This window comes from Camelus dromedarius, chromosome 31 (genome assembly GCF_036321535.1).
Source record: "Camelus dromedarius isolate mCamDro1 chromosome 31, mCamDro1.pat, whole genome shotgun sequence".
Classification (NCBI taxonomy): domain Eukaryota; kingdom Metazoa; phylum Chordata; class Mammalia; order Artiodactyla; family Camelidae; genus Camelus; species Camelus dromedarius.
The window spans coordinates 12,745,345-12,762,291 of NC_087466.1; the positions used below are offsets into that span (position 1 = coordinate 12,745,345).

At 35.9% G+C, this 16,947-nt stretch overlaps 1 protein-coding gene across 2 annotated transcripts in view; it reads right to left on the reverse strand.

Annotated features, from left to right (window-relative positions):
• Positions 1–16,947, reverse strand: part of MED13L (mediator complex subunit 13L) — a 253,854-nt gene that overhangs the window by 45,231 nt on the left and 191,676 nt on the right. For both annotated transcript variants that reach the window (XM_031442848.2, XM_031442847.2), the window contains exons 5-9: positions 10,741–10,886; positions 8,030–8,224; positions 7,462–7,650; positions 3,891–4,056; positions 1,919–2,023 (exon numbers count right to left, since the gene is read on the reverse strand). In XM_031442848.2, coding sequence (XP_031298708.1) covers positions 1,919–2,023; positions 3,891–4,056; positions 7,462–7,650; positions 8,030–8,224; positions 10,741–10,886 — 801 coding nt within the window. The remainder of the gene's footprint in view (positions 1–1,918; positions 2,024–3,890; positions 4,057–7,461; positions 7,651–8,029; positions 8,225–10,740; positions 10,887–16,947) is intronic.

Here is a 16,947-nt window from a genome sequence, read left to right on the forward strand (position 1 = left end):
AGCAGGCAACAGGCAGATCAGGCTCAGAAGGCTAATTATATGGGAGGCTGGTTGGTGGGAAGGAACCAGAAGCAGGCCCAAATAGCGTAGAAACACATGGTGACCAAACGGATGAGGAAGGCAGAATGACAGACATTTCAAAGGAAGCCACCATGATATACAATGATATAACTGATCTAGAAAATTAAGAAAAAAATTAAAATGATAGTTTCTAGGCTGAGAAGGGAAAAATTGTGACAAAATGACTTCAGTAGGGTACCTGGTTTGTCAGGAAACAAATATGTCAATATTAAGAATATATTTTAAAAGCACTCCCCAAAATACAAGACTAGAAAGTACATGTGAGAGGTCAGGTCTAGAGATAAATATTTACAAGTCAATGGAATGGAAGGCATAGCTACAAAAAAGACCTGAAGGCTCTAAGAATTTCATGAGGAAATAGAGCAGTAACTCCACAGGACAAAAGAAAAAGTGTTATTTATTTATTTACACTTCAGGTAAAAATAATTCAAGGTAGCAAATGAAACAGAAATCAGTTAAACGGTTTTTTTTTTTAAGTGAAAAAAAACCTAGATTAAGGAAAAGAGCAGGAAAAATAAGATGACACAAGTGAAGTTAAATACTCAAATTTTTATCCTATGTACTCCCTTAACAGCTGTAAGCTGTTTAGAAATCAGTATTAATAGGAAAATAGTTTTTGTCACAGAATTTACAATGGTCTAGAGACAAAAGCAAACCATGTGTTCAGCTGTTATACCACACTTATCCTGAGACTAGAGAAAGACTCTCACATGCTAAGAGAAACTTTAATGAGCAAGTAACATTGTCAAAAACATCCTCCTTGAAAGATCAATCAAGAGTTTCATTAGGTACTTACAGCATCTCTCAACAAAAAGCTGACTACCAAGGCAGAGCTTGATAAAAGAGAATAAATTTACTGGGAAGCGGGGGTAGGGGACAGGAAGCAGGTGTCAAACTGTCACCTAAGTGTACACACACACACACACACACACACACACATTTGCAGGGATTCTCAGGGGCACAGTGACCACCTCCTACCCTGAAACCAATTCATTTATGCCACATTAAGAACCCGTTGATCTAAATTAGAGATGTGAATGACCATTTTCTAGATACATGTATCTCAATTTTTTAAAGTACTGAGCAGTATCAAATGGAAGCAGAACTTTTCTAAGCTGCTCATTAAGTGAATAATCATCACCACAGGCTCTAACAGTCAGTTGAACTGGGGGTAAGGCTGGTGTACACTTGAAAAATTTAAGAACCCTAATGAAAATCTGTGACAATAAGATTCTTTACTATCACAAGGAGCAAGTCGAGGGAATCTAAGTGAGGAGTGCAAAAATTTTCTACGGAAGACAATTTGGGTTTCAACTCAAATATCTAAATGAATGAGCAACAATTTTAGCTTTTGGTACGCACTATTACCATCTACCTGCTTCAGTCATCAAAAGACACCAGCACCAACAATTAAACAAATTTTCCATGGAAGGGTCTACTTAATCTAAATTCTATTAACTCAGGCCAGCTTGTTTGATACGTATCCCTATTTTAAAATTAAGAGTAATTAAATAAACTCATTGAAATGGCAAGAGACTGTTTTGTCAAACTGATGCCTTTAGCCTTAAAGTAGTTATCTTGAAGAAATCAGTGGGAGCAATTTCATAACAGGGCCAGTTGTCTAAAAAGGCTTATTCTGAGTCCTGACAATAAAACTGTATCATCTGCACATAAGGAAAGATCAAGCTTTTATTCCCCTTTACTGAAGGGAGAAGAAAATCTAAAACAAAACAAAACTAAACTAAATGATATGGAAGTGATCTGAGAAGCCAGGAGACAGCCAACAAAATGTTCTATCATTCTACCTGACTGCCGTTCTGCCTGGGCCACTACCTACCTAGAGCAAGAACAGCTGACTCTTTGGGTTGGATCCACAAAATCCCAAGTAGCAGGATTGTTAGCAGGTTCTTCTTCAAGAGTTGGAGTTGACATTTGGCTCCTCCTAAAAAAGGTTGAAAAACGAGGCTTGTGTAAATGTAATATTCATACCTCCGAGGGGAAAATACTTAAAAGACATACATACATTTTACACAGTAACGTATCCTGCTGACAGACAGTTCAGAGGAACCCCAGGTGTGTGTGTGTGGCAGGGCCCGGGGGGTGGGGGGCAAACTACTACTTGCATGCACTAGAAGAAGCACTTTTAACACACGTGGTACACACACCAATTAAAACACTATCTGGCAGTATTAGCTGTTTTTTTTTTTTTAAGTCACCTGAATGAAGTCTGTAGAAATAACCTAAAATTTTAAAAATTATCTTTTCACAGTATCTGTGAATCATTTGCCCTCCAATAGACTGTTTAAATCACTCTTAAAATGCCTATATTTACTAGCATTTAGGGGTAGGACTCCACATTTGTGAACTAAAAGACAAGAATCAAAAATATCTTCTATATGTCACTAATAATTGGTGGCAAAAGCAGATGACTGTTATTGCACAAATAAGAACACTCGGCAGCACTTCTGTCCTGCTGATTTTGCTACAGCTGATGCTGCAGTGTTTCACTGACGGCTGTGCAGGGACTTCACTTGCTCTCCATCCTCCTCTATCTTTCTGGGTGTCTCGCTTCCCTGTTCTGTGCTGCTGACAGAAGGGCTCTGCTCTGGTGATGGTGGCAAGGTTAGTGGGGATAAAAATCAAAGATGGTAAATCAAAGGAAAAGGGAAAAAAATGTTAGTCTGGATACTGTCTAGGCATTGCAGGTGGAAATGAAAAGAGCTGTACCAATAATTCTAAAGGAAAGGGTTGTTTTTATGTGACTAGAGATACCTTTTAAATTCTAGAACGTGACATGGTTTTTAATTGCAATTATTTTAGATTCTCTTCTACTGTATCTTCTTTAGTAGCCTATTCTTGAGCCAGTTAATTAGGAAATATATGTATAGTATGAATTTGCTAAAAGCGAGGTCCAAAGGACAGGTTTTAAATCTGTATTTAAAATTTTGAATAGTAGTCACTTAAGAAACATATAATTGGCTTCTAAAAGAGTTCTTAAGAGTTGCTGATAAGAATGTCCATTTTATTCTGCTCTAGAGAGTCAAGACTCATAGGTTTACTTGTATCAGTCAAGAAGGTGGACATCTCAGTCATATCAAAACAGATGCGAATATGTTGAATTTGTTTACATGTAAAACAGAATTTACTAACTACTGTTGTCATTATCACTCACCCAATTAAAATAATCACCAATAGTCTCTTCTTGGAATCAATTCCTCCTCTTTTTTAAGAGACAAAGGAGGGAGGCGGGTGGGAGGGGGTAATGGGGAGGGGTTCAGGGCAAGGAAGGGAAGGAAGGGAAGTTGGGCAGGGGAAGAAAAAAATTTCCCCCAGATCAACAAACAGAAGCACAATAACTACTAAATACTCCTCTAACTGTCATCAGTTCAGTTTAGAAATGTACTGTCAAGTAAAGTATAAGGCCAATGTATAGTAAAAAAACATGACAAAGAAGGGCATTTCCCTCTGTAAACAGGAAACATTCATCGATCGGTATACAGGGAAAAATCAAACCCACAATTATTGTCCTGATACTCAGGGTAAATCGCTGATTCACTTGTGCTTAAAAAAAAAAAAAAACAAAGGTCAGATGAACACCATGACAATCTTGAGATGATCAGGAACTTCAAAATTTTCCTGGATAATCAAATCATTTCAAAATCTCTGTTGTGAATCTGATTCTATTTCGTTCAAAAAGATGAGAGAACAATCCAACGACCGCTCAGGGTTTGATCACACAACAGTGCAATCTGATTGATCCTCTTCATGTAGTTACTAAACCCAATCCAGACATAATGCAAAAAACATACTTGGACTGGGTTCTGTTGAGGATGCATTCCTTCCAGACTCGATGGACCATATGATTGTGGAGTTTTGGAGGAATCTTCCCCGATCTCTTTGGACTGTGCATAGTTATCATCCCCCCGTCTTGGGAGCCTAGGTGACTGACAGCAGTCTGAGTACCTCCACTCTCACCTGGGAAAGAAAGACAATTTGGAATGTCAGAACTTCCTGGAAAGGTCTTCTAGTGGATAGACTGCTGGCTTATTTAACATAAATATTTTAATTGCTGAAACTCATCATGTAGCTTTGCCACTACCTGTGACAATAACACTCTCTGAAGCATCAGTACAGCTTTCGAGCACATGAATATTCACACACTCACATACCCTCAAGGGCATACCAATCCAGAGGCATTCCTACTCCACAGGTACTAGAGACAACTTACATGGGAGGGTTCAAACATGACAATATTAAAGATATAAACATGCATGGATTGTTTCCATTTTTAAATCCCAATGAAATAAATAAGTTTTGAGGCAGAACAAAACAGCAGAGGGAGCCTTGAGCTCATGTAGCTAAATGGCTGTGTAACAACTGCACACAGCGCTCTGGGTAGGATGAAGAATTTAATGGCACAAAGCTTTTAACAAGGTCAATTTTCGAATTTGTGTGTGGAACTGTTTGTCCTTATGCCTGACACTATGAAAGCTTAGTACTAAAACACTGCAAGAGGTAGACTCAGCATTTTGTATCAGAGGATTAAAAATTCACTGGTTTCTAACACCTCCCTTAGTTTTTCCAACTGTACTTGGTATGCAATCCATTTTCTACTGTGTCCACTATAATTGCTGATAATACTGGTTATTAGTTATGAGTATTTTACTTTAACTTCCATCTCATACGAGACAAATACTGAAGCCAATTTCCAGTTTCAAATTCTGATCCAATTACTTTAATCAATTTGATTTCATAAATATTTTATTCTTGACATAACTACAACGCAAAATATCTTGACTGAAATATTTCTGAGCATTCTGAAAGCCTCCACTCTCATCTGGAAAAGAAAGAAGCAAATTTATATCACAAACTAATATTCTTGGTATCACTGCAGACTAACCATCATATAAGTTAAACGGTAGGCTCAACTCTATTTTTTTAAAAAAGAAAAAAAAAAACCAACCCTAATGCTTACATTCTTAGGAACTGAAGATTTCTTTGTTCCCCAGAAAAGTACTGATATATTACAAATGAGATAAATTATGGAGACAAGGAATTTGGTCTTTCATTGCTGCCTTTTATCTTTCAAGTTCCCTGACTTGTTTCATGATGCAAAGTAATTCAATTTTACAATGGATTTTCAAATGTCTATTATAAAATGAGGCAAGGTGAAGAAACAAAGAGAAGTAGGTAACATAGCCCTTTGCCCCCAAACACAATAATTATGACCCAAAACAGGGGAGGGCATGGGGAAAGCAAGTCACAGAATCTTTTCTGATTCAAGTTGGATTAATGCTTTTCCTTTTGATGTTTTAACTAAAATGTGAGTGATGTTTTACATGGAATTAAATGAGACTTGCACTCCATGCTGTTAAATGCATATTGAATACTGTTTCTCACAATTATCTCCACAAACAGAAGAGGCGAGCTGACATACCTATCCACATGAGGCAGAACCATTTGGCCCGCCTAGGTCCCCTGCTACTCTAGGAGACTCTTGGTCATTTTAGGGGGCAAACTAACCCACTCTGTCTATTTCTAGGAAAAGATGGCAATTGTCAACATTAGTCAAATGGAGAATGACAGGGCTGTGCAGGATTCTCGCTGTTAGAACATTAGGAGTCCTAAGCTGTAATTCAACATTATTATGGTGGACAATTTGGACAAATTCATTTTATGACAAAGATACTAGTTGCTTTTATTTAGCTTTTTTTTGTTTGTTTTAGGGAGTGAGGAGGCATCAAGAGATTTATTTACCCAAGGCTTATTAACACCATGGCACACACAGTTAAAGGGGAATAAATGTGAAGACTGTAGTTATGAAGTCCACACTGAAATCCACCATAACAAAACTTTTTTTCTTTGCATTATAAAATTTAGAGTTCTGAACTGATGAGAAGTCAAGGCATCATGCACACACCAAGCCTTCAATTTTAAGTTGAACAGAAATTTCACTAAGTATCAGGCAAAACAAAAACAAATATAAACAAACAAAACCTGATGTTTTTGTGATTTAATTGTTAAACAACAAACTCAACTAAACAGATGTAGTGTAACTGTTACAAATCCAAACTTTGATATGAAACATGATAAAATACTTTTCTAAATACTGGTAATTCTAGACTACCTCTAGAGGCTACGTGGTATATCCACTCATGTCTTCCACACAATATCTGAGTAATTCCTTCCAGATAACTCAATAAGTGTGCTAAAACTGGACTTCTGAGCGCTGCTTTAAGGTTTTACACTACTGCTTGTATTCTGCTTTACTGTTTATAGAGCAAAAGTACGTGATCAGATAAGTGTGACAATCCTGTAAACTATATAGTATTTAACAGAGAAGGGAACTGATGTTCAGAACAGGTATAACAATTAAATAAGGTAACTCACCTAGTAAAATCTATAGCTAGGTTTTAAAATTAGGTGTGTTCAGTCACAAAGGTAATACTTTTCCCCAATATAGTGTTTAACCATGAACATTTATCGAAGACCCACTACATGCCAAGCACTATGCTAGAAACTTTGCAACACTGTCTCATCTAATCCTCAGGAAAATTACCATGTAAGCATATATCACGCTTGATAGTCCGTTTCCAAAGTTTTGCAGCCAAGACTTTATTTATTCTGATGCTACTGCCAACATGGCCCACATTAAATACCTACAAATAATCTCATTTCAGTGCAAGTATGATGACTATCCTTTTCTTAGTGACTAGATTTTCAATTAAAATGAAGTCAACTACAACAACAAAAAAGTTAATATAGGATATATACCACTCAACAAAGAAGGCAAATCCTCCCTATTTAAATATTTTGAATTTTTCCATGAAGGAAGACTGTTTAAATTGACAAAATTTTCAAATGTAGTTAATATGTCATTAATATGGACAGATTATTGAAAGGACAAAGCATTTATTCAGAGCTTCTTATTATTAGACTAACTTTATAATATAATAAGGAAAGAATTGATCCAAGACTTGTCCCTGGCTGGCAACAGTCAACTGGGGAAAGGCTTCAACCATTCTCTCATTTAGTGTTTTCCATTTGATTAAAAAAAAAAATGTGCAACTTACATCTTGCCTCCTGTCTGTGAATGCAAGCGTGCACATCAGTACGAAGGGGCAGATGTGTGTGTGGAACTCAGAAGAAAACAGATAAGCTGTTTAACCGGAGTAACTAATATGAGCACAATGAAAATTCTGAAGCACATCAATTCCGTTTACAATTTCACTTCTCCATTTTGTAAAACCTCCATGTTATTCTACCTCTACCTCGTCTACCAGAAATTTCTCAGTGTGAGTTTCCTCACCTGTTTCATGGCAAAGGGAACATGATTTTCTGGGATCTCTTCCACCCAGGACATTCCTGGATTGTACTCACCTATGACAGCCTGTTCTGGAGACGTGGGAGGGGTAAGAGGCATCCCACAGTTACTTGGGTCCTTCACACTACCAAGGCCCTGCTGCCCGACGGTAACATGACCTCCAGTACCGGCAACATTCTGAGGAACTGGGATGTCGTTCTGAGAGATCAAAACAAAAGCTGAAGGATAAACCATCCGAACACCACCTGTGAGGAAAGAGAGGAAGAGGAACAGGCCTGAGAAAAAGTTCACACTAGACTGCCAGATACGTTGTTCCAGTGGTCAGAGTCAAAGCTCAACGGCGAAAGGAGACGCTCATTAGGTACTGCCGAAAGTGACAGTGATAGGTTTCGTGTTCTCGTAAGTTAATTGCTATTTCAACATGTGTTCCAACATTATCATAATAGCATTTGGAATACAGGGACCATTGGTGCTTCAGGCAAGATAACTACTCAGCAAATACCATTGTGTCAAGAGAATACAAAAAGATGGGGAAATTTTGATGAATCTGAATGATTATCTTTTTAAATTAAGGAAGATGAAGAAGATAGAATAAAGTTCTTCAGGCAAAATATTTTCTCTTACCAACAATTACTTCTACTGCCACAGGGAAATCATCGTCATATCCCAACTCCTCCTCTTCTTTCAATTCTTCTTTCTTTTTCAGCACCATTGGGTAGAAATACTGCCATTCTTCGATCAACTTACGGGTGGCTGGGTCTGACATCTTGTATGCTTGGCCTGTTAGCGTGCCATTTAAGCCGTAAGGACTTACCAGTACTGAAGCAGAGAGGAGAAATACATGTCACATATCGGAGTAATAATTCCTACTAAGTGTAACGTTATATATGTGGTCATTTTAGGTTGAAGCTTAGGATTACTTAATGTATATTGCTCTTTATTTCCTAATTCCCTTTTAAAGTGTGATTTTTTAAAGTTCCTCACTATAGTACTTCTTATTTACATGCCTGTCAACTCAAATCAATTTCTGAAGGAAATCAAATGGAGAAGGTGTAACACTGTCAGGCAGCTATCTCAACGCACAATATACAAACGATCTACACATTAAAGCATATAAGCATCTGTTTGATAATAGCTTATGCGATGTGAATACTGACTCTTCCATGACAGAAGACCATTTAATACATGTACTCCCAAACCAGACTGGAACTTGAACACTCTTCCTATGGTTTCCTGAGACTTCCTAAAGAGTTGAGGTAATTTAAAAATATATCAGTAAACCTTCTACTAGCAGGAAAGTCTTTATGTGCCAAGTCTGAAACATACTGTTACATGTAACTTCAATTATGACTATTCTGGAAGTCTGTTGATGAAACAACTCTAAATAAAATTTATTTTACTCAAAGTGAAGGACTCAAAGTCCCTCTATCTTATTCTGTGACTGTTTGACCTTGATGTCATTTTCACAGACACAAAAATGTAGTTAATGGAATGTTGTATAACCCAGCCAGTTCTTAGTCACACCGTATTTCAGCACTTTTGTGAGGATAAAGGTCACTTTTCCTTAATCCTGATCTTTACCCAAGGAGGGAAAAAAAAATCTCAGCATAAGCAGTAACTGGGAGATCCTTTCTGAGGGGATGGTTTTATTTTTTTAACAGCTGGATGATGTATCACAATAATCAAGACACAGACAGCTATAGACAGCACATATTTTGTGGTGCCTTTCTGCTGTTCCTCACTGATCATAATGGGATAAAAATACTGATTCCAACCAACACAGCTGATCAAGAGTGATTTTTCTGTACTAACACTTCTAAAAACTCCCTACATCAATTCGGTTAATTTTGTTCACTATAATTATCTATAGGCCAACACCTGCCCTGAGAACATACCTTTTCCACACCAGTCATAGAAAATAGGCAGGACAATGCCCCACAAAGTCTTCCATGATTCAAGGCATTAGTAACAAACTAGTAAGATTTAAAACAAGTAATCTATCAGGACCTGGTATGCTAATATTTTTCTCAGCTTAGAAGGTTAGTTTCTTTTTCACATGACTAGTAACTCCTTTTGCTATTAATATAAATAAATGCTTTGATTTTGAGTAACAGAGCTTATAATGAAGTCAGATGATCCTCAGCACTTTCAAAGTCAAGGAAACAGTATTTTTAATAATCTTGACAATCCATAATATGCACATACTGTTCAACTTTAAGTGTACAGTTTGAGAATTACATGGTTTTGAATATTATAGCAGTTCATAATAAAACATCCAAAATTATAGAATTATAAAGTACACAGCTTAAAATGTGTTGCAAGAGGAGTGAAATGTAGGTAATAATCAGGACACAGTTAAATGAGGCTCAATGTCCTTTTTTACCTTAAAACAAGAAAAAGACCTTTGACCTTTAGGGCAAGAAACAGATGCTTTCATCAAGTTAAGTCAGAATCATTTGTAGAAAACCAAAAAGCAATCATAAATATTACTCATATGACAGGCTATTATATCAATAAAAATACTTCAGTCAATTCTATTCAAATATTGGTTTTTTAAAAATTACATTGTGTGATACAGTAGGACTATTTTAACCAGGCATCTCTAGTAATGACAAGTTAGACTGAAAAAAAAACAAAGATTTTTCTAAATGGTTCAATTTAATATCATAATATTAAAAGAGTTATTCATAGAAAATACTGAATTCCAAAGACAAAACCAAAGCTTTAGAACGCACAGCTAGAGGAAAAGGACACGGAGTTATTTTGGTGCTATCTAGGGGATAAGCTGAGAATTAATAAAAATATGAAGGTAAGTTAAATTGCAACCAAATATCTATAACCAGTGTAGTCTATAATTAATAAATAAGAAAGATATTAATATCAATGAAGAAACTATATACAACTCTAGAAATCTGATTTTGGTTGAAATTTCAAATACACTAAGTTTAATAGTAATTTTCTATAAGTCATTACATTCCTAAAACTATGGGACAAACAAAACAATGATTTGTCAATTACTTATTGGACTATATACTTATTGGTCCTCTTTTGATCTAAAGAAAATTCTCCACATTTTATTCCACAATACAGACAAGACTATGTTGCATATGTGAGATGCTTTCATCAGAAAACTAGCAAGCCATTATCACTTAACTGTGAAATGGTGGTCTTCTCTTTGTTCTTCAGAAACTGACTCTTACTGCTTAGCTTAACATGCCCATTTAAGATAACATGCCATTTAAGATAATATCTCATTCTGTAAAATCTCACTGGGCAAGGTGGCTATCCACTTGGTGGGGGCCGGGTGGAGAGCAGGGACACCATCATTTACTTACCTTGAAATGGTGCAGGTGAAGACTGAGCCATGTGTATATGCTCCTCATTGATCAAATAAATTGGCTGGTGTTGGGCAATCTCCACACTTGTGCATACATTACTTTCCCCATGAAGAAAGAATGTGAAAGCACAGGACAAATGCTCACTAAAAAAGAAACAATTAGAATCTCAGCTCTACATTTTGGAAATAGGTGCTAAACACACTCATGTAGAAAACGGGTACTAAACACAGGAACTACAGATGGGATACAGCTTTATCAGTCATCCAGCAAACCTTGCCCCTGATAATATTCATAAATATAAACTTCTAGGTGATTGTGGACAAATAACGTAACAATAACTTGTTAACAAACTAAAGATGCCAGATAAATATGTCTCATGTACTATTTCCTGAACTGGCTTTTAAGTGAGCCTGGGGACAATGACAAAATAATTTTGCTTACGTTCTGTATGACATAAAAGAAACAACAAATTTATAAGTTTACAATATGTATTACAATAAGGTTATACTGTTGATCTAAAAGTAGCAATTAAGGAAAGTGCTGTATGTAAATTGCCAATATGCAATTGCTAAGGTAACACAAGTCTCTAAATGGGCTGGCAATCTGTTACATTTAATTTTTACAATTTACCTCTGATCACAAGATTTTATTAAAGCATTCCACTTCTCCATTTTCCACACAATTAGCTAAAATTTGATAAAAATGATATGTCCTGGAGAAAAATAATTTCAAAATTACTTCAGTGGCACATTCTGTCAAAGTTGTTAACTTGGCTCTAAGCCAGCCATGACATCTCCATTTCTCAAGACAGCTCATAAGAACATTTGCCTTATGAACCAAAATAACTGTATTCCAAGCAACCACCATTTAAAAACCCATTTCCAAGATTTGCTTCTTTTCAGAATTCTCTATTATAAGGTGTATTTTGAGTACTACTCAAAAAATTAAATTTTAAGTATAAAATTATAATGCTTTATGGAAAAATTAAAAAATGATAAAATTTTCACTCTATCCCAGAGTGAAGCATATATATTCTTCCTTGACAAGTATGCTGAGATAACCTGAGAAAATTTTGTGTTTTACTAGAATGTGAAGTTTCATCAATAAGAAGCACCCAGTCTTGATATTTGGGTACTCAGGACAATAGAGTAAACATAAGATAGTAACTAAAATTTTTAAAGAATTTTGAAAATTTAAACATCCCTGTAACACGATACTTCTAAGTTTCAAGCTCACAAAAAGGAAATGATGCATATAATGTAAATGCATACAGGTATAAAACATTCTCAATAGTAAAAATACGCTTCTGTCTTTTATTTATGTAAATGACACTGAAAACATATCATCCTCAAAATATAACATTAGTCCCGGCACATAAGAAGACCAAAATACAGATTAAATGATTATGGAGTTGTAACTTTCCACTTGTAAAGTTCAGTGGAGGAGTGTGAGCCAGCTTATCCCTGTCACGCCGACCATCCCATGCAGTCATCAGAGTATTTATAAGACAACCAGTGAGAGTCACAGACACTGAATGCAGCACAGAACATGTTCTCGATTCCACTGAATTACACCTGTGCGTGAGCACAAATGCAACCAACATTTGTCTATCAACTAGAAAGTGCAAAGAATGGTGCAAGAAGCTTGAAGTGACAATGACTAAAATATGGTCCTTGCCCTCAACGAGCATATAAACTAACAAAAAAATTGGTAAGAGTGCACATCAGTAAAATAAAACCAGGCACAAATACAGAAATAGAAAACCAAAATGCCAAGGGTAGGCTAAGGTGTACTAATTTTTTTCAATTTGGAAGATCCAAACACTTCAAGATAAAAACAAATGAAAATAGAGTTTTAGTGTAAAGGAAAAAGTAAAGGAGGGAACATGAGGCAAGGAGTATCTGTAGTTAAGAATAGGCTATAGCCTAGAAATTCTAAAAGGAGGAGAGACATGACACGATGGGAAGGGAGTATGAAAAAGAAGTCAGAGGTCACCCCTTGAGACAACCAAAAGTCTTGCATGTAAAAAACAGCAGGGGGCCAATTTAAGTTTTGGTTTTTAAAAGTCAGCTAAATCTAAAGAATCCAGATGAAAACCTCAAAATAGTATTCATTTGAATTTGCTATGTCCTAAAAGACACAGAGAAGAAGCACAAATGAAAAAGGTAGGAACAGAATCAATGACCTATTTTTTATATTGCTAACTTTAAAAACAAAATGTCTTCTTTGAAAGAGACAAAACTACGTAAGAAAAATAGCAAGTTATGATGGAAATTAAGAGAAACTGCCAGTAACTGATGTTTGGTAAGTTACTTCACCTTTGTGATCATAGTTTCCTCACATGTAAAATTAGCTGTTAGCACAAGTTGCTGGAGTCCCCAAAGTTCTAACTCAGGAAGTCCAGGATGGGCCCCAAGAATCTGCTTTTCTACCAAGTTCCCAGTGATGCTGTTCCTACTACTAGCCCAAGAACCACACTTTGAGAATCACTGAATTTTATGGTACATAAAATCTTTTCCAGCCATAAAATCCTTTTTTTTTCTTAAATTACAAGAAACAAGAGGGCAGGGAATGACAATATTGACACTAGAAAGTAGAATTCCCCTTTGACCTAATAATACTACTTCTAAGACTTTATTCCATTATACATATACATTTATTATTATACCCATTATACAGTTATTAACCACAGCATTACTTGTAATGTTAAAGACTAAAAACAGCCAAAATGCCCATCAGTAGAGGACTAGCTAACTAAACCATGATACATCCCTACAAAGTAATACCGTGCAACCACTTAAAAGAAGATAATCATACTGATATGTAAAAACCTCCAACATAAACTGATAAAGATGGGGGGGGGGAACGAGGTACAGAACACTTGTGAGTAATATACTCCCATCTGTATACAAACGGGAAAGTGGGGAGGAAAAAACATATGCATACACAATTTGCTTTCACTGGCATGAAATTCCTCTGGAAGGATACACTGTAAAAACCTAATAATTTTGGTTGCCTTTGGGGAATGATTTGGGAACAAAGGGAGAATTCACAATATTCTTTTACACTTTTTGGATGTGGGGCCGTATGTCACAGAGAAAGTAATGGAGTCAAGATCTGAAGGAAGCCCTGCCTCCCATCCTGTGCAGTGTGCTTGCTGGCCCAACTGGAGGAGTGCCCTAGAGGAATCCATGTGTTTCATCTTGTCACATGTGGCTCTTAGTAGAAGCCTGCTGAGATCATCTTTGATTCTGATTCTGTTATCCAACATGGTGGCTATTTAATCAGTAAGCCATCAATATCTTTACCCATGTCATTGCTAAAAGTGGTGAATGAGACTGCACTGAAGATAGAATCCTGTGTCATTTTATCAGGTAATTCCCAAGTTACAAATTCTCCCAAGTGCTGCCAGACATTTACTATTTCTTGTCTATAAATGATCATCTAAAGGGTTACATCAAATGTTTTGATAAAATGCAGATACACAACAACTACCATATTTCTCTGATCTAGAAACCTGCCTAAAAGTAAAATTCAGGTAGTCTGATACAAAGAACAACCCTCCTCATTTTACAGATGAGAAAACAGGGCTAAAAAGTGGGGCTTGAGAATGGCATTTCTGGAATCACAGCTGGAATTAGACTTGAAATTCAGTGAACTTTCCTTCAGCTAGTCTATAAATGAAAATACTAATTTATATCTCTACTAACATTTTTATGTAGGTCAATGAGATCAGATTCATGAATGAAAACAAGGGGCTCTATAAACACATTTATAGATATGTTATATCATGTTACTACAAAGTTAGGAGGTAAAACTTATTACAAGCTTCATCCTTATTCTTGCTGCTTCTCACTTATCATCCACTTTTACCTGAACCTTTAATCACTCAACTCCATCTATTTCATACACTCTCATTGTTTGAAAATTGGAAAGGGCTTTAGAGAGGATCAGGCTCATCCCTTTTCTAATTCAGGGGGAAGGTAAAACTGTGCCCATAGTTACAGCAGTTTAGAGCACAGTTGGAATGAATCCAAGTCCCCTTCTTAACATAGTGTTCACAGCACATTGATGATGCTTCTACATTTGCTGTTTCTACTTTAGGTCAACGCTACCTTCACCCTGTATAATACAGCCCCCCTCAGCAGCAAGATCACACACACGCTATGTAATTTCAGTCACTCTCTGCATCATTTCTATTAACCCCCTACTGCTGTAGACTAGCAGGCACTATTCGAATGAATACACACTGTAATTTCACTTAAACTACAATCAGAGCCTCACCCCTGTTCTTACGGTGCTCCACTTGACAAATATTTCAACCTTCTCAACTCCGTTTATTTTCCCCTCTTTACTTGGTATATCTGGTCTGACTCAGGTAATTATTTAATCTCTTTTTCACCTTAAACATGCCTGCAGTTACACTTATCTCATCCTCCCCCAGAGTCCTGGAGGACTACACAGTTCCTTTTCTCTGTAAAGGTGCTCCCATACTTATTTATGAATAGTTTTTATTTCTACCTCTTTACTTGCTCCAGGTTTCCAAGCCCTGTGATACCTTTACTTGACCATGTTGCTCCTTAAGGGCTACTGTCATATATTTCTCCCTCTACTGACTAAAATCAAATAATCAACAACTTAATAAAATGATTAGTATAAAAGTATTAATATCACTAAACAACCTATCTATAAATATCTTTTATGTTATAAAAGAAATAAACAAGGTACTAAGACATAATGGGGTGCTATTTTAGAAAGGAACAGGCCAGAGAAGAGCTTCTCTGAAAAAAAGCGGGGGGGGGGGAGCATTTAAATAAAAAAAAAAACTGTACGTGTTAAAGATACTGAATTAGAGAAATTGACATTCTAAGGAAAATTTTTTAAAATTTAAAAGGCTGCATCATTGTGAAAATGAAGACAACTGTAAAATGAATTTGGAAATACAGGTATAATTTGTTCACTTTCTGCCTTCAAAAAGATAAAAGATTCTGCCTTCAAAAAGATAAAAGATCATCAGAATGGCTAAAAAATAAAACAAGTCCACCTATTTACTGCTTACACAAGGCACACAAAATTAAACTACAACCCCCCCAAAAAGGAAGAAAATGATACGCCAGGTGAATCTAAATAAAAACAAAGCTGGTACAGAATAGCAACAAATAAAATATTTTTAAAACTTAGGTTCATCATTACAGAATAACAAACAGAGGAATTAAATAAGACATTTAAACAATCTTGAATGTGTATGTACATTCAGGTTATATGGTATGCAATATAACTTAGAAATATATAAATAAAAAATTGGTAGAACTACAAGGAAAAACTGACAAGTCTTTAATAAAGATTTTAACATATTTTCCTCAGTGTTTAATAGAATAAGCAAATTATTCAGAATACAAAAAAAAAAAAACCATGAATGACAAAAGTATACAAACTTAAGTATACATGTAGGGTTTCAAGAAATAAATAATCAATTCTCTTTCCAAAGACACATGGTTGATGTACAAAACAGGACTGGGGACCAGGACACAAGTCCTAAATTTCAAAGAATTAATATTACAGAAACCGCATGTTCTCTAATCACAGTACAACTTAATTAGAAATCAACAGTTAAAAAAAAAAAGGTTAATAAAATCCCTTTGTTTGGAAACTTAAACGTGCACTCCCTAAATAAATCATGGGCTATAGAGGAAATCACAATGGAAATCACAAAATATTTAAAACTGAATGACAACAAAAGTAATACATGTCAAAATCTGAGTGATACAGTGCTTCCAGAGTAATTTATATCCTTATATGCCTAAAATGAAGTCTTAAAATAAATGAGATCAGCATTCAAATCAAAAAGTTATATCCAAAAGGAATAAACTCAATGAAAATAATGACAAAAGCACATATTAATAAAGTAGAGGGGGAAAGAATAGGAAGGATTAACAAAATCAGATCTTGTTCTTTGAGCACACTAAAAGAAGACAAACCCCAAAGCAGACTGATTTGAGGAAGGGAAGTAGAAAAGAGGCCTGTGCAAGGAGGGAATGGCATCACCAAACAATCCTGAAAAACAAAAAGAGGAAGTAAGCACAAGGCACTCCTCTGGCCTCCCATCACCACCGCGTATGCTGTGCTGCCTCATCAGTCTTCCCTACCCTTCCTCTGACTCTTACTCATCTTTTCCAATAAATCAGCCTTAAGGTCCCAGAATAA